Source organism: Dermacentor silvarum, chromosome 6 (assembly GCF_013339745.2).
Source record: "Dermacentor silvarum isolate Dsil-2018 chromosome 6, BIME_Dsil_1.4, whole genome shotgun sequence".
Taxonomy (NCBI): domain Eukaryota; kingdom Metazoa; phylum Arthropoda; class Arachnida; order Ixodida; family Ixodidae; genus Dermacentor; species Dermacentor silvarum.
The window spans coordinates 118,571,215-118,590,688 of NC_051159.1; the positions used below are offsets into that span (position 1 = coordinate 118,571,215).

Consider the following 19,474-nt stretch of genomic DNA (forward strand, 5'->3'; position numbering starts at 1 on the left):
GGCTTCGCGTCTTATACACAATAAAAGTGCAGAACCTTATTAGAAAAAGAAATCCTGCGAACACACAAACCTTCAGCATACACTACGGTGGCTCTGAGGGGTGCGTAATTAAGGAGGTTCTTTCGACAACGCCGAACAGCTCATGCGGGCGGGAATCCTGCCTTTATCGACGCTTAGTGATTGCGCCGGGCACCCATAGTGAATCGATTGCCTGGCGAGGGTAGCACACAGCCTTTCAGCGTAAAATCCAGCTACGTTGGAGTGATAGCAGGTAATGGCGCATATTGAGGGCCTTCGCGAATGTAAACTGCTAACCGGTACGTATATAGCGGAGGTTCTCGTGTTTGTGTACGGTATGTGTGCACGTGGCAGATTGAAGATTCAGCGGGCCATAGCATTCCCTTACAGGCCACGTAGCCGGGCCACGGAAAAAGTCAATTTCGAAGCCAGCGATATCGGGTTTCTCTGACACAGACTCGGAAGCAAACACGGACGCTTACAGAAATCGAATTGAAACCCTGCACGTGCATACGCCTATGCGGTGTAAACCGCATTTTCTATGCGCGAATATGGCACAGCATGCTAATAGACATATATTATGCGCAGTACTTATTCGGTAATTGACACTTCATTGCTCTGCTCATGTTCTCATGCAGAAATACGGTCATGCGAAGTTTTGTGCTTCATAGCGCGGCTACATCACTGGCATACAGCATACGGACCCCTTTAATGGCTATTGCTGAAGAAGTACTCACAAAATAAGTATAGCAAGAGCAGACGACAGTGCGGCTGACTCAACAAGAGGACGAAAAGAAAGACACGCGAGGCTCGTGCAGCGGATGAGAAGGGGTTCGCGCAGAGGAATGGTTCCCACGCCGGCACGACTAGGGCCACAGAGCCTACGGAACCCACATCTACGCGTGAGGTTCGCTTGACCGGGCGTCCGTCTTCGGGACAGAGAATGCTTCGGGTCGTTGCCCAGCATGAGGACCTCGGAGCGGCCTGCTGCAACCTCGAACCCGCACCTATATGTATACGCGCGAGGTTCAGGAGACCGGGCATCCGTCATCGAGACGAAGATCGCCTGGGGTCGTCGCCTTGCACGAGACCTCAGATCGGCCTGCTGCCGTCTACTGAGCTGTGGGCCGACCAGCTTTTCCTGCGCCGTGCTGTTTCTTCTATTTGGACACGTCGGACATCACCGTACCCGCGAGTGTTTCATCTCTACGAGTCTCACCATCCTCCGGACTTCAACAGCAAACTCGTGAAATTGCGTAGTGTTTTACTTGTTTTTGAACAATCCTGATCTAGTTTAAGATGTTCTTTCGTGTCTGTGTGCCGTCTATTGTAGTTGTCGTGTGTTTCATAATCACGCACCGTCTCCTCCATCTTCCTCGCGTCATACGCCTTGCAACGTGACGATCCTGACCATCACAGGTATGTTATGCAAAGAAAACGACTGTATATATATATATATATATATATATATATATATATATATAGAAGCACGTAGGAAAAACGTAACAGGACTTTACTGACGTTTTTCGGCCAGGGTCTGGCCTTCATCAAGAGGACTGAACTACTTCTGTGCAGGCTCCTGTTATTCTTTAATTAACTGATATATATATATATATATATATATATATATATATATATATATATATATATATATAAACTTCGGAGATTCACATCCACGCTCCCAGCGTCAGTTCTATATAGTTGTAAAATATAACTACCCCAGAAAGTAGATGGGAAAACGGCTCCACGGCAGCTCAATTGTATAAGAGCATCGCACGCGTAATGCGAAGACGTGGGATCGTTCCCCACCTGCGGACAGAGTTTTCTGTTCATTCATTTTAATTTCTATTTTGTTATTATTTTCTTTACTTCAATTATTAAGTGCAAGTAATTTCCCGTATGTTATCTTTGGTGTCATTGTTTGTTGGCTTCTTATCATAAGATTAATGATAATGGGGCCCCTCGGTTCCCTTTCTTCTTATATATATGTACAGGGTGTCCCAACTATCATGCAGGAAGATTTAAAATTATGTAAATGCCAGGTAGCTGAACAGAACCAAGGTAATGTTGTTTGCTGTCGCTTGGAGATACTCAGCTTACTTCTTGCATTCCGCCTAGTTACTTAATTATTCTAAATAATTCATTACCTTCTCAAGTATTATAATTAGGTGAAAAGTATCAATGAGAAATTTGTAGAGCAGCATGAAAAACTATCGATATAGCTTTGTGTTGCTCAATACGTTCTACATGAAAGTGTTTTCCGAGCGTGAAAGAAGCCCGCGAATACATGCAAAATTGCCGCGCGACGGCTGCTCGAGGCACTTGAACTGAAGATATTAATTTTTCGCAACCTTTTCAGATCTTTCTTGTCGTGGCTCGGAAATGTCGAACATAGTTTTGATGTTAGTATGCAATGCATTTAGATCCAACTAGGTATTCGCTTGATGAACGAGTACCTAAATAAGAGCAGTTGGGTCCTTTAGACTAAAAAGCGCTATGCTTTCAGCCTCGTATAAATGACTGGAAACTCGAGCTCCTGCTGCCCTGCATGTTACAGCTGACCAGACGGAAAAAGAGAAGCTAAAATAAAAACAAATAAAAAAATTTCGGGGTTCCTTTGCAGTCATGCATTCTCTGTGCTAGCATGGGACGTGTAGCAGCTGGATGAAAGATGGTCAGTTTTATATAACGCCACGGGGAGCACAGGAGTGTCCACTCGCCGACCAGAAAAGAAAGGTCTAAAGCATTGTCGTCATCTCGGCAAAACGCCGCGGTCCAGACGTACGACGCTCGATGGTTTGACACGTCACCCTTGTCGTACATCGACGACGAAGGCGCTACAAAAAAAGGAAGGAAATGGTTGGAGGGAGGGCGCCGTGTAGCGTATAAAGGCAAACATTGAAAAAAAAATAGTAATAAAGAAATTAAAAGCAAGGACGTCGCTTCTCAAAGCAATGAGTACAGATCTGCCTCTGCTGTTCTGTGAAATGCGTGTCTCTATATGTTGGAGCTCCTTTTTGTGCCTTTGTTCATCAACGTTTATTGCTTTTTTAATTTAGTGATGTCCTCAAGAAGCACAATACTGGCGCATCTTAGCGTTATTGCTTTACGAAATTTCCACTTTCACGTTGTGCCTTTCTTCCTGTGACTCGCTTGGCTTCGCAGAAATGGTATAGCGTGGCAAGTGCTAAAAAGCGCCGGCTCGGTGCATTCATAACCTTTACGCTCGACTGCGTTCTTCTCAACATAGAGCAGCTAAAAGGTGAAGATGTAGAGACGAGTTGTGCGTATATCCAAGCGCGAGAGTCGCTAAATTTCCTTTTATTTCTTTTTCTGCCGTTTCGTCTTTTAGAATTTTAATACGGGAGTCTGTATCCCTTCCGTAAAACGCGGTTTTCAGAGCGCGACGAAAAAAAAAAAGAAAAGACGCTTTCAAGTTCGCAGTGGTTATGTGCGCTGCGATGCGTACTGGGTCGGGAGACTTGCAGCAGTTCAGCTGGTAATGTGGAAATGCAGAAGCATTCCGAAAGCACTCACGTTACCCACTGCATCGCCAAGAAAAAAAAAAAGAAGAGCATGATGTACCAGATGCGCGTGTTACGGCAAAGTGCGCAATGCACTAGAGTACTAAGGCCTTACTTTTTTTTTAATTATACTGAGATATAGTAAACAGAAAAAGTCAGCCGTGCTGCCATTGCTGCGTCAAATTTGTTACAGTTCAGTGGACGTAGTTAGGTTACGCTCGGCTCTATCGTTTTCGTGTAAGCAAAGTGAGCACCAGCTGCTGCTGTATTTTCCGACTGCAGAATTATCCGAACGGTATTAAATCGCACATTATGTTGCTCCGATGAGAAATAAACAAACAAAAACAATAGTGTACGAGGAGAATTGTGGAGGGGGGGGGGGGGGCGACCAGGGGCGTCTATTTTAACAACCATATGAAGCTAAGACACAACGAAGCGAAGGAACGTGTCGAGATAATTCAGTGTATTAATTGAGTTGCAGAAGTATTTGTTAACGTGTGTGTACAAATATACAAATAAAGCAAAAGTACACAGCACAAGCGCATTATTATTGCCGAACCACTTCGCCATCAAACTACTCCTACACACCCCAACTAGGCCCGGACCCAAGCCAAAAGGATGGCTCTACGCTAAGGACCGTAACATCAATATTCACACTAGAAATGGCGGCACAATTCCGATAGTGGAATCAATCAGAGTGCTTGGCATGGTAATCGAAGCAAACGGAGCCAACACTAAGGTGATGAACAGGCTAATAAACAAGACAGACAACGCTATGAGACTAATCAAAAGAGTGGCCAACAGACAACAGGGTCTCAAAGAAGGCAACCTGCTCAGGTTAATGCATGCCTTCGCTTTATGCCACTTCACATACGTAGCGGCAATGCACAAATGGAAAGCCTCGGAGAAAGAAAAGCTAAATGTCCAGCTCAGGAAGATAGCCAAACAAGCGCTAGGTATCCCTAACTGCACAAGCACGGAACGCCTAATGCAACTTGGCGTACATAACACCTTAGAGGAGATTGCAGAAGGGCAAGAAAGAACTCAAATCGCAAGAATATCAAACACCAGATCGGGTCGAGCCTTACTCCAAGAACTAGACTTTGACGCAGCAATGATCAACTCCCTATATGCAGACATACCACTGGACATTCGCAAACAATATGCAGTCAGACCATTGCCCCTCAACATGAACCCTGAACACAATGTAGAGAGAAGACTAGCCAGAGGAGCCTGCCTACTCCGGACCATTCGCAAAGAAAAGCAAAAAGTTTGCTTCGTAGACGCCGCCCGACATGTGGACAGAAAAGCTTTCACTGTTGCGCTGGTAGACAACAAAGGCAAGACCATAAACTCAGCCACGGTCAACACTGACAAACCAGAGGTCGCGGAGCAAGTAGCGATCGCTCTAGCACTAACTGATAGAAGTAGACCATATATTTGTAGCGATTCACGAAGTGCAGTCCGAGCTTTTGAGAAAGGTACAATATCACAACAGGCATTACCCTTCATCAAAAAGAGCAAGATCTATTACCACTCCTTATGCTGGTTCCCAGCACACCTAGGCAATATAGAGAAGGCCCCCCACAAATCTCAACGAGATGGCTCATAAGAGCGCGCGAGAACTGACCCTCCGCGACGCCACCCTCGAGGGTACAAACCAGCTCCAAGGGAACAGGGATGCCCGCTCTACATACAACGAGCTCACAAAACATTTCTATCTCAGCCGAAGAGAATTTAGCATTCCGCATCTACATTAAAAAGGCCACAGGCACTTACTTTAAGACAACTCCAAACAAACACTTATCTCACATCAAGAAGACTACATTTCTACATGGCAGACGAATATCCTAACACACAGTGTGCAGACTGCAATGCACCACTTGACTTAGAACATATGCTCTGGTCGTGCAGCAGAACCAACGAAAATTTAGCCAAGGATCGGGACAGGCTAAAGGCAGCGATTCGCAGCCCGGACCTGACCGAGCAACTATGGGCCGTCCAGCAAGCCCACGACGCGGCCAAAAGGCTCTGCCTGCCGGTCCCAACGTAGGAGCAGCCTATTTTGTGATGCAACTCACAACTTGTAGAACCTAATAAATGTTTTCCTTCCTTCCTTCGCCATCAATGCTGATCAAGTTGGCAAAGTTTACTTGCTACATTAAACCAGACGTCTAACCTGCACTTTCCCCCTTCGCTTGAACGCCGTACCACCACCCTCCACCCTTCCCCACCAAAAATTTCAGCTGCAACACCTTTTCTGTTACCTATTCCTGTTTTCTCTTTTTTTTCTCTCTCTCTTTGCCCTCCTTCCAACCCCTATATCCTCCACCCCAGTGCAGGGTAGCAAGCCGGAAACTTGCCTCTGGTTAAGCTCCCTGCCTCTCTCTCTCTCTCGGCTGGGTGAACCTGCCATTATATTGAGTTATTATGTATTATTATGTCAATATATTAGGCCTTTTCTGAATATAACGCGTAGACGGTTTTGCTTGAGCTAAACAGAACGCCTGAGTTAAACAGACCACATAAAAAGAAATCCCCCTTCCCATTTGCGGCGCAAAGATCAAATCTTGATTCATGGAATAAAAGAAGAAAAAAAAAAGAAACGAAGAATGTGGCGAGCCGCGGTGGCGCTGCATAACGAGAAAGAGGAGACGCCACGTTAATTAGGCAGCGCGCTTCAGCGGCCAGGGGGCGCCAGCGTAGCTCGCTCGCCGCGCTTCATCAAAGTGTGAAGAAACGAAAGTGGCAGAGTTTGCTAACAACGTTGAAGTTCGGCAGGTCTTTTTTTTTTTTTTTGCTCCCTCTGTCTTCTTTCTTTCTGAACGTGATTGTTCACTGAAAACACCCGGGTTGCGCCCCTGGAAAGAAAAAAAGAAGATAATGAAATGGATCTCGCAAAACATACAACGCTTACGCGGTGGATGGAACCGCAGAAAACACGCTAACTGCGGGAAAGAGGCCGGGAATGAGGACGAAGTAAGCGCAGTAACACGACAAACAAAGTTAGCACTTGGAGGCATGCAAGAAACGAACGAGTGGAAGGTCGTTAGTCGTATATAATTACGGTGTTGCGCCATTCGTCGCAACACCGACCGACCCGGGCCACCATGCTGAGAGCACTGCTTTCTCACTACTCAAAGACAAGCAAGACAGAGTAATGCGACTGCCTTTGGCGCCATTTCATTTCCATTTGCTTGCAAGCAGGGGAAGTAAGACGGAGTGAAGAAGTCTCCGAATGTTGCAGGGAAAACTCGTTATGCTTCTTCAGAGTCGGGCCAGCGTTGTTTTGTTACCTATACGCGCTAGGCCTTGCGTGGTCGCGGGACTGTAAAGCGCAAAGAAAGGCGTAACAAAGGCTTGGAAAGAGATGTAGTAGGCAGAACAGCGATGAAAGTAGGTCAGGGTAGACCACGCGGAAGAAGCCGGCATTCAATTAGTGCTCGGGCAAAAAGCCTGATTTTCCAGTTTGCTGCATCCGCTTCCCGTTCTTCTTCCGTAACTATCAGTGTGATAAATGATAATTGGAGGTATACTTGTGTAGTAAACCTGCTTAGTCATCTTATTTTCCTTTGGCATTAATTATCTCCACATTGTGTACATTTTCCTCTCCCTTTGTTTTTTTTTTTTTATCCGTCTACGTACGCAGATGGCGCGGAAGGAAAGAAAAAGGGGTGACGACAGGTTTCAATTATTACGGATATTTTGTTGAGTTTCTAATGACATACCGGTACTTTCTATTAACTTTCTGCAAAGCGGAATTGGATACATCATGCACGCGTTTTGCTGGGCGGAAAGGCCCTGTGGTGTTGTTGCTGGGAGGGCCAATATATGAAGTGCTGCTTTGGTTCATCGTTCCCTTCACCACAGCTAGCTAGCTTTATTAATTAAGTGTCTGGTATAAAAGTTGCCGCTTCCTTAGCTGCACCTTTCTTACATGATTCTCAGTTTAAACTAATAGGCTATGATTGCAGCTTCTCGATAATGACAAAAAATCATTCGTGTACCTGGCCGCGCAGCGAGTAAGTGACGATATTTTCGGATCGATAAAAATGTGAACTACAAAAACAGCCGTGGCAGGGTGGGCTATGCTGAAGGCTCTCAAGAATAGAAATGTGTAAGAAAAAAGTGCAGGTAGCGCATAAAATTACTAAGGAAACCCTGCACACTTCCTGAATGTTATTGATTTCGTATATTCAATAATTTCCACGAGGCTGCGTATTTGAGTCAGGTGAATTGCTGCAGTTCGTATAGAGACAGAGAAAGACAAATAGAGACCAAATAAAGGTAAATGACGAGCAGGTCAGTCAGCAGAGAATCCAGTTTGCTACCCTGCACTGGAGGTACGCAGCGGCCGAGGGATAAGAAAGTCGAAGGTTAGCCGGCGAGGCATCGACTGCGATAGCAAATTAGGAGACGGCTCTACAAAGTAAGGATAGTAGTTTATTCGGCCGTATAAACTTGTAAGCATTGACTTACTAACTAAACTAACAAGCATGGTGTCATGCGCGCACAGGCAAACATGAACACATCACACTCGATGACTTCGGAGGCACCCTGTCAAAACGTTGGAGTGAGGAAGCGTGGCGGCAGCAACGAGCGAATTTACCTTCGTGCTTCCTCTCACTTCAACATGAGCTAAGCGGCGAGAACACGGCGATCATGGAGCTATGAGCACTCGGGGCACTCGGTCCCCATCGCAGAGCGTTTTCAAGATCGGGCCCACGTGACCACGCCATACGAAGCGGCCTCCTGAGTAGCCTCCATCGTCGGCTCACCCTCGCACGCTTTCCCTCGCTCATACAACGTACGACGCGCGGGGAGGATGTTATCGCACTATGATTTTATACGGAACATGACACCGACGCCAACAGCGATGAAGACGGCGAAAGTGCGCATAGAGTGTCCATTTATTTGATATCGTAATAAACGTAACCGACAGAAAGCGAGAGACCTCGTGGACATACGATCACCGCCATCAGCACCAGTTAACACTAGTCGGCCGTACACACCTCTTCTCAAGTAGAAACGTAGCACTCCCTTGGTTATCCTCTGCGGCGACGGTTGGTTACGTCGGCATTCCGAAATTGATTTGTCAACAACCGAACTAACACAGTATTGAACTGTCCGTTTAAGCATAACCAAATATACTTTCCCTGTGTGGTTTCCGGCGTGGGCAGCAGTGGAAGATAAAGCATTCTTCCCAAAATTAGTGCAGTGTTTGCAAGAAGTTTCAAATATAAATGTCACGTATTAGCGAAAGCATGCAAATAGATTGTATATTCAGGAATTGCATGCATATTTCTTCACGGGCGATTTACCAGAAGCTGCATGCAGTGATGGGCATTGCGAGCTAAATTATAAAGTACGTGATAGGGAAATTTATGCTCGCTTTTGATAGTGCAGTATGAGAGAGAGAGAGAGAGAAGTTTAATGATGGGAAATGCAGAGAGGTCGGCCTGAGGTAAATTCCTCTAGCCAGCTACTCGGCGTTGGGGGAAGGGGAAGAGGGTATAGTGCAGTATCTTATCCCTAATTGCTAGAGAGCGTGGGACCAAATCAGCTGATTTTCTCGGTAAATGTGACAACTAAGCTAGACGCTTATTACAGGTTTATTGCACGAGCACCGAGGGTCTTTTTCATCACCAACCTGACAGGTTTCAGCTTTCTAAAAGCTATATTGGGGATATGAAACACGCCGGATTCGATTATTCGGAATAATTTTGACCACCTGAGCGTCTTTAACACACGCCCTAATCTAAGTACAGAAGCATTCATGCATTCCACCCTGACCGGAGTGCAGTCCCCACGGCGGGAAGTCGAACCCGTGACCACGTGCATACTAGCGGAACGCTACAGCCAACGAGCCACCACAGGAGATCCCACCTTATCTTGCCATTCATTTCATAAAACGCATCTGTCTGATAGTAACGATACCGAATATGCGTATCATTATCCTGTGATGACCTCGTTAGATGATGCATGCATTATAGGAAAAATACACCAACTGCTGCAGCAGCACATCGGCGATAGCGATGGGTGCTTGAGAACAGCTGCGTGAAACCAATACGCGACGGCGAACGATGTGTGGAACGGAACCGGTAGCGCGGTGAACTAACGATGCTACGGCCCAGGCTTGGCGATATTTCGAGAGTCGCTGGTGAGGACGTTTTGCTCTATACGCATTGAACATCTCAACCCATATTCAGAAAAACGCTCATACGCTAGAACTGTTCGTAAAGGCCCAAATCACCCAATCCTGACGTTGTGCATTCAGATATCTCGCACACGTATCATCCAATCCTGACGTTGGAACCAGCAAAGTGGCCAGCAAATGGCAAACAGCCTTCACGAACGAAACGAATGGCGAATTGATTGCACTGCACGGAACCAGTGTAATTACCGCTTCCACTGAGCTGTTTAGAGGGAGTGGACGGGCCTATCCTAAAAACGCTATTCCATTTTGACGCCGGCGTCTCCCCCATTTGACGTAGCAGAGTATCTCGGTCCGGGGCGCGGAGAGGGAATACAAAAGACCGCTTGGCAACGCCGCCACGAATTACCCGCGCCAGTTTGCTATGACGTCATGGATTTCGGTAGGGTTGCGACATAGGGCCTGTTGGCTCAAGAGAGTAAAGACACGGGCGGAAGCAAGGAACGAAGATACACGCACAGCACAGTTTGTGTATCTTCGTTCTTGTTGATGTGTATCTTGTTCCCTGTGTGCGTATCTTCATTTCCTGCTTCTGTCCGTGTCTTTTACCGGCCACGTTACACGCACTAATGAATATCCGCAGCGTTTGCTCAGGTCTAGTTAGTTGGTTATCGTTAATGCAGGATAATATTGAGTTTTAAAGCTATGAAAATGCTTCACCTCGAAAGTTTCCAGAGTTTTTACTGCATCGAAATAACCCAAAAGCTAGAAATACCTTCATATTAGGGACGTTAGACTGACGTAGCGTCGCCAATGCCCGGGAATGCAGGTCTGTCTCACTTTTTTCACTCGCCTTTGTTATTCTTTGCCTCTGTCTTTTAATAAAGTATTAACCGTCTCGTTGCATGTGAATGAAATGAAGATTTTGAATTATTACTTTAAGACTGCGAGTCGATTTGTTTTTATTAGCGTCTTACTGCCCCTTTAAGGATAATTTGGCCAAATTTTGTAGCATCAGTCGTTGGCATCACCACTAAGTTTGCCTGGCAAGCAGCGGTGAAGGTTACGCGTGACCCCGGCCGCACACAATCACCTCTGTAAGTGAAATGCTGTGCACGCGCAAAGGAGGCAACTCTGAGTGCTCGTCACCTCCTCTGGGAATGCGAAGAAGTCATGCCATTGTTGGAAAAGTCACGGTCGTAGGAGGTCACATCGTTCGATGACTAGGTAGGGAAACGGAAGTACTTCATGGAGACACTTACCTCCCTATGAAGTTAAGTGGAAGGGTAGAATTCAGTTTCCTAAGGTGAAGGTATGAAAGGGAAATTTAATTTCGAAGATCGGAATAAATTTGTGCTTTATTTTTAGCTGCCTTCATTCAATGAACACGTCTCACATTAGCCAAAGTGACAACGCACTCGTGCAACTGCACAAGTGGTTGCATGGTCAATGATGCAACCACTCTGTCTTCTCACTTCCACGTACAAATTATTTGTTTCATCTTGCAGCACGAAGACAACATTGAGCAACAAAGCAGCGAATTACTCGTAGCGGATATCAAAGAACGTCGTCAAACGCAGCCTCCTCAAAATTGCCCGAAATATTTTTGTTCCCAAAGCGGCAACCAGTATAATTTATTACCAATACTGACGGCTCTGTCAGCGCCCCCGAGTTTGCGGGGAAACGCGCAAGTTTTTGCTACATAGGCGAAGCTCAGTGTGAAGCAAACGACGTTAGCTGTGAAATAGAAAATAGAGAGAGACGGTTTCTTTCTGGCTTTCAACTCCGCGAAAACGACACAATACTTGGGCAAATAGCGGACAAACGGTGGCGGTGCCGGGTAACTGCGTTAGAGCGTGCCGCGGAGGCCTCGCGATCGATGGCGCTTGGAAGGCACGTTGAGCGAGCCTCGTAAAGCTGACAGGCCGGTGGGAAGAGCCGTTCGATTCACTGACAGCGCCGCCCGTTGCGCTCGTGGTGAGCTAGAAGGCGTCTCTGAACGGAGGAAGTTTAAAGCCTGAAATGCATAGGCTGTTATTGCTTAGTTCGCAAGGAGAAGAATCACGAAGAGTGGAGCGACAGGAAACAGCTTCCCGACCACCGCCAACACAAAGAAGACATGAGCGTAGCCTTTGAAATAGGGCGATGACATTCCACGTCACCAGGAAGGGTACAATGGCTGGCTGGTGTTGAAAGAAATAAGTTGTGAAAGAATAAGAACGCAGAAAAGAAAGACAAAGATTGAGAACACAGGATGAATTCAACAAGTTAGTGACTGCCACGGTTGCCACAATGCCTAAAATAATGGGATACATAGTGTCGTTCACTAGGGAAGTCTAAATGGCAGCATGATCAGCATAGCTCTGCCTGTCCGGCACACGGTCTTGAGCGGACGTTCGTGCAGATCAGAAGCTGAATCGGTTAGATCCCATGTTATCATAATTAGAGTCATAGTCGGCTGTGGCAAGCAAGCTTTAAAAAAAATCATTCTAGATTGAAGAAGCCGACGAGAACAAATACAACAACCACTTAAATTAACGTTTATTCAAGGACATCAATCTGGGGTTTTACGTGCTCAAACCACGATATGATTATAAGGCACACCGTAGTAGGGACTCCGGATTAATTTCGACCACCTAGGGTTTTTCCCCTGCACGCAATGCATGGCACATGGGCGTTTTTGCCTTTCGCTATTATCGAAATGCGGCCGCTGTGGTTGGAATTATACCACGGCCCACAGGCTTAGCTGTGTAGTGCCTAAACCACTCCGCCACCACGACGGGTGCAAGAAAGCTTAACCTACGCCCATTAAGATACTGGCACTTCTGGCATACTCCTCACTCAGGTACCAGAAATGTCAGAAAAAGCCGTCCTTCAACGTTATGAGGTAAAAATGGGAAAGTCATTTTTCGAGCACACTTAAACTAGAAAATCTAACTCTGGAAGTCTCAATTCGGCTTGATTCTTACACCAAGAAATCTGTCGACCAGGACGTGGACCCGGACACGGAACCGTCATGGTGGGCAAGAAATATTGAATTGTAGTTCTTAAAAGTGTAACGTATATGAAAGAGCGAATAAACATTGCAAGAATAAAGAAATCGATGATACATGAATGCACGATGGACTAAATGCATATTGGTAACACGCCAGCCATGTTCCTTGCCAGCAATTTATTTCACGGAATTCTGGGACTAAATTCAATCAAAACAGAAACAAATTTCATCACGACGTTAAATTTTAATCATATTTATGGAAGGAACATGGGGCACCATGCAGACCGGAACGTGTTAAGTATGACGTGTTTACTCCTCGCTTGGATATGCGTGAAATAGTAGAGAAGAAACCTAAAAAAATTATGTTTCTGTAAACCTGACTAAACCAGACGGGTGGAATGAAGCCGGTGTCCGCTGGAAGGTAAAAAAGAAAGCACATAATACAGAGGACAGCGTAAAGTGCTTTGTCGCGAGACAGCAAAGTGTTTCCGCTCGTATGACCACACACTTATAGACTAAAGCAATTTTCTAAACTTGATTGAAACAGAAAAGCAAGAGAGCAGATGCGTTCGAGTGGACAAAAAAGAGAACCGTATTGAACCCCTTCACAGATAACGAACCAGGGGCGAACGTAAATTATTTCAATAAACTTGCCACGCACCGCGCACCGGAGAGCACAAGAAATTTAAAGGACTTGTTAATCTAAGTTGAGTCGCTTCCAATAATGTAGACGATGTCACGTTAAAGAACATTTTGAGCGCAGAGAAGCGCTTCCTAAACGGAATAAAACAACCGATTAGCACACCACACACACACAAAAAAAGTACTGGTGCTTTTCGAAAGAACATTGTTTAAAAGTAAGCAACACAAATATCGATAGAATGCTGAGATGTTGCGTACCACAAGCCAGTAAAATTAATATGGGTTCAGGCCTACTGAAGTGTACATATTTGTTTATATTATCATTGTAGTTATTGGTTTGTTTGAAAACATATATGCACAGGACAGAGAGGGAAGTAAGGGAAGAAGGAGGCTGGCAAGTGCCACAGCCTGCTTATTTTTTTTAAGAAGCCGGGGATAGAAACCGAAATTAAACATAGGAAGTACAGAGAAAAGAAAGAACAAGCCGACAGATCACAAGGACTGCAGTACTACAAAGATAAAGAATAGAGCACGGCTGTAGGAACACAAGGAAGCTCACCGCATGTCGCATTATTTAGAGAAAAAAAAACGCTAAAATAAAAATATAGGGAAAAAAAATGTGCGCCACAAAGCCGTAAAATAAGCCTCATCGCACTCGATAGCCGATCTGAACGTATTCGCCACATTACAATAAGTGTCATCATTCCGCGAATGTGCCTGCCCTTCAAGTTCTTAGCTCAATGATTGAACGCATCCTTCGAGAGAACCGTTTCAGCGACATTCTGTTTGAAAACGCGGACGTCCACTTCAATGCTTTAGCGAAAGCAAAGGCTGCGGTTTTCTTATGTATAAAACCATGGTTTTAAGTAGTGAAGTTATACGTACGGCACTGGCATCACGCAAGAATAGGTTAAGAATAATGGAGCGAATTAGCAAGAGCGAGAGTAATAATAATAAACTCTTTAATGAAACGAGAAAAGAAGCGTTTGCCTGCACGAAAGCTTTCGTTTTCAAAATCACTAAATCACGGCCGGGCACTGCAATTTTTACTCAGGTAACTGAGCACCACGGACACAGCATGCATTCTAAACGCATTTCCTGATTACTGAATTTTTTAACAGTGACGCTGCAGGCTTTCCCTCCTGGGAGCTCGTGCCTGAAATTGCTGCACAGACGCCTTACGCGGAACACCGATAAATGCTATGCTGTTTTACGAGAACGCCGTTTGGGGTCGCAACCAACACCTAACAAACACCGGCGGGCACGTTTTGTCTTCGAAACGGCACCCATTGTGTAATCTACCTCCGCGGAACATTCGACACTGACTTTCTATATTTTCTGAGGAATATTATGGTGCGAGGTTATCGAAGGCACCGAAACTTGTAGTATGCTTTGTAATATCGAGAAAAACGTAACATAATGTTGAGGACCGAAAGGCGAGGAAGCGCACCAGATTGATTTAAAATTGCCCTTTGTGACTACTTGATTGCAGGTTTACTGTAGGCAAGCGCCAAAGATATACGCTCTTCACGCTAGTGTTTATCACGGTCCATTAAAGCTTCAGTGTGCCGAGCTGAAAGTGCGTGATGACTCAAATGTGAAAAAGATATAACTCAAAAATTGCAGGAGAGCTGGACGTCAGACGAGAACTTGGTGGTAGGCAATGCGAAAAAAATCGACGTTAAAGTCATGCCAATTACAAAACCGGATATCAGGCAAAGGCGAAGAACCGAAAAGGATTTGCGCCACGTATCGACAAAAAAAAATACAGGTAAAAAGCAAACGGTTAGTATTCAGTGACATTCGTTTAGCATTTAGCAACCTTAAAATAATATTTAGCCGTTGTACAGATGCTTTGGTTTCGTTCATATTTCAGAACAAGATTGTACCTTTTGGCCCGCGTCGTGCCAAGTGTTCGATGAAGCACCTGACACGACCGCTTGCCATGTCCGTCCAAAATGTTACCTGGGTATTTGAACAACAGCTTACATCGCTGCAGCTCCCGAAATGGCGGATTCCTCACAAACCACGCAAACAAAGATAGAAATAGCCGCCGGAGGAGGAGGAGAAAAAAAATGAAGGAAAGGTAGGGAGGCCAACAAGACGCGCGTCCAATTTGCTACCCTACGTTGTGTGGAGGGGGCTAAGGGATGAATAGAAACAAAGGAGAGGGAGGGAGGAAGGTGCACTCAATGCAAACAGATGCAGTTGTCCCTCACACAACGGCTACAATTGGTCACCGAGGCCAGTCAGTTTCTTAAACCGTATAGCAGTGCCCGCATCGATGCGTAAACCCGCGACGCGTGGTGCGCTGGTGCGCGGATTTTTGTGTCCGAAAATGGTCTGCTATCTAATCGGTTTAACACGCTCCGAAGAACGTCGCGTCCGATGTCGTTGCGATCACAGAAACACGACACGTGTTCGATCGTCTCTTCACAGTTGCATGAGTTCACAGATAGCTGTGTCTGACATTCCGGTAAGGAACGAGATTTTTGCAAATCCTCCGGCTCTGAACTCGTTTGCTGCGGCAGAAGCAGACTCTGAAAGCGGACGCCGCCAGTTTCTCGAGAACCGTTTTGCGATGCACGCGATGTCATTGTCGTCCGGTTCACTACTACTTGCTGTGACCTCCGAAACACATACTCAGGCCCCGCCTCTTTCAAAGTCTGCGTGGCGAGCCTTATTCCGCGCAAATCCCCAAGCGCGAACGCTGTGCTGTTGGTGCTCAGTCGTTAGTATACATCCATCCCAACCCACACATTGCGGCCGAGGCTTGCATGCTATGCGCAGTAGTTGTTGTTGCTGCCTCACTAGAGGGTGGTGATGAAAATTTTCTTTTTCTTCGCAGGATGCACGAGCTGAAGCTGAAAAAGAGGTGGTGGCCCGAAGTCGACGCGATAATCCCTATCTATCTATCTATCTATCTATCTATCTATCTATCTATCTATCTATCTATCTATCTATCTATCTATCTATCTATCTATCTATCTATCTATCTATCTATCTATCTATCTATCTATCTATCTATCTATCTATCTATCTATCTATCTATCTATCTATCTATCTATCTATCTATCTATCTATCTATCTATCTATCTATCTATTTATCTATCTATCTATCTATCTATCTATCTATCTATTTGTTTGTTTGTTTATACTGCCATTCCCAATGAGAATTTTAGCAGGGTGGGAAATGCATACATAGGTCATAATAGGTTACATATACCAGCTTACAACGTAAGCACGGATTACAGCAAGTTAAAAAAGAATGGCGCACTGAAAAAAAAACGGACACGTATCTATTCTTCTACATTATAACTACAGACATATTATACGTGAAAATTGGAGCAGCTGAACATGGATACCTCATGCATGGTTATGCCATTCTAGTTCCTTCAATTTGAATACATAGAGTTCACAGGACATGATAATGTAGATTCATGCGAGATTTTGCTTCGCTCACATATTTTGAAACAAAGTTCCTGGTACAACTAAGTTAAAGTTTCTCCTGTCGACAAAAGCACGTTTCATAAAGATCACCTAGGACACTTAGCGTAGCTCCCCAAAAGTCACCGCCATACGGCACCATCGTGTAACCAAATCAACTGGTCTCTAAAATACAAACGCAACTTCTAACCAGCTATATTAACAATCGAACTTGGCACACAGCCTAAAAGTGTTGATCATCTGCTTGGAGGAAAGAAATGCGCCTAGCAGGCATTTCCTACCATGTGCGTGTCTGTTCCATACCAGGATTGCTGCACTCTGGCAATGCATTTGCTTTAAATGTTAAGCGTATTTTTTTTATTTAGTTTACCTCTACGCCAGTACTGTGGTTACAACAGCAGAGACTATATCTGGTCGCGAATGGAGATGCATGTAAGGTGAGGCCGGTCTTTCCGCTGCTAGATGAAATGAGGGCCTTTCCTTGCTCGAATTTCTGTGAATCTTTCAGCGGGTTTTTTTTTTTTTTTTTTTTTGTCGAAATAGCCAGTGGACATTTCTATTTGGTCGTTTGATATTGCGCGTTTACAAAGAAACAAACCGAAGAGGGTAAGGCTAGATGTTTTCATGCCTCGGTAAGTGCGTTTTTTTTTCCATTTAGGAGGCCGTCCATCGGAGGACACATTGAATTTAAACGAAGTGCCTCATGAAGAGGAAAAGCAGCAAATACAGAAACTGGCGAACCTCGCCGTAATCACTTGACCGCTCGTATAGGGAAGACTGCGCATACAGTGAGGCTACCGATCGGTCAATAGCTCTCGTGTAGAGGAAAGGGAACAGTATATATATATATATATATATATATATATATATATATATATATATATATATATATTTGTTTGATCTCCACCAGTAGAGCCGCCACAAAAGCTTGCCACAAACACATGACAGGTTTCATGCTACCACATGGCAGTGAATTTTTATTGACACCGCCAAAACGTAAATTGCTCCAAAATTTAACCCCGCATATCGCTGCTCTATATAGCAAAATTCTTCATTTCACCGCATTATCGAATAAATGTATGAAGAATAGGAAGCATAAGAATATTGGTGTACTCGTCATCTCGTTCGGAAGGTGTACGACACTACCTGTATCCCCTGCGTCTCAAATAGAACAAAATCGTGAGAGATACTTAGGAATCACAGGTCGCTTCGCATTGGTTGGTAAGCAGACACTGGAAAGCGTGACATTACGGCACTGCTGGTTTTCAAAATTAGAGTCCTCCCCCACTCGACAAAGCTCTGATTGACGATACTTATATGCGTCACATTTGACAAGAACACCCAGCCTTGGAATAAGGCAATGAAAACACATTAATAGAAGCGAGGCGTAACGTGCAAAAACAACACCGAGGCTCTAGAAGACACAGTATATTAAGGGGCTCCAGATTAAGTTTTACCACCTGGGGTGCCATGGTATGCATATAAATGTAAGCACACCGGCATCTTCACATTCCACGCGTATCGGAAATGCAACCGCCGTGCCGGAAACCAAACCGACCACTTCCTGGTCAGCAGCTGAACGATATAACAAGTGCATCACCCGCGGCTGGTTAAATCAGCGAAAATATACCTTAGGTCTGGCATCGCTGCTGCGGTATAGATTTCCTTCTGTGGTTGCCCTATATCAATTGCACAAAGCGCGCTTCATGTCATCACGTTGTCTGCAGCGTGCATATCTGATAACCGACAGGAGCGGCGCCGGCGACGCAGGAGCATCATCGCGCCGGCAAGCGCGCAGCATCGCATAAACAAGCTTACCCGTAGGCGGTGTAACGGCGAGTGCATCTGCCAAGGCTGCGCTGAGCAACACCAGTAACAAGGCCCGGCAGAGCAGACGGAAGAAACCGCGCCACATTGTGGTCGCCGACGACGGCGTCCAGAAAGCCAAGCACGAACCGGACATTGCCACTCGCCCGACGCTTCCGCGTGTTGCGTTCTCACTTCCCGCTCCGGAAGGATGCGGCCCCTGTGCACTCGCGCAGGCACCGGTCTGCACTCTGCGAGCGCGGGAGTCTGAGCCTTGAGAAGCGAGCCCCGCTCTAGCCACGCCTCCCCTGCCCTCACCCTCCCTTCCCTCGCTCCGCGAGCCGTTCTTACTCCGTGCTACTCCTCCTCTTTTATTTGCTAAAGCTCCCCCCCCCCTCTCTCTCTCTCTCGCGGTTCTGGACGTTCCAAGCGTTCAGGCTACAGGAAGTTCTCTTCTCTTTCACTGCTGACGTCACCTCCGGGACAGGTCGATGTAGGCGCCCCGGGGAAAGCGGAACGCCTTGGCGCTCTGCCTGCAGCCAGCCACTGGGGGTGAGAAAATATTCTGCGCAGAACGGCACGAATTGTGCGTGAAGGCGGTGAGCCCGAGTTCATCCGCGTGTTGAAAGAGATTGAGTCGGTGGCTTCTCGGCAGAACTACGCGACTTGACTGACTGTGTGCGCGGGACAAAGTGCGAGCTTGTCAGACTTGAGAACTTGTCATCGAACTTCTGCCTCGATGTGTCTTCTAATCAACAAATTAGTCATTCCAACCGAGTATTTATCGCCGTTCTCTGCTTACTGCGCGGCCGATCGTGCATTGATAGCGCACCGCTGGTATTCATATGCGCATGCATAAAATCACTTTCTCATTTCACGTTTGACATT

At 45.8% G+C, this 19,474-nt stretch overlaps 1 protein-coding gene across 1 annotated transcript in view; it reads right to left on the minus strand.

The window, feature by feature from the left end:
- Nucleotides 1–18,858, minus strand: part of LOC119455912 (uncharacterized) — a 119,428-nt gene extending 100,570 nt beyond the window's left edge. Inside the window, exon 1 of the mRNA XM_037717450.2 lies at nt 18,599–18,858. Within this exon, the coding sequence (XP_037573378.1) occupies nt 18,599–18,743 (145 nt within the window). The 5' untranslated portion in view covers nt 18,744–18,858. The remainder of the gene's footprint in view (nt 1–18,598) is intronic.
- Between the last annotated feature and the right edge of the window lie 616 nt (nt 18,859–19,474).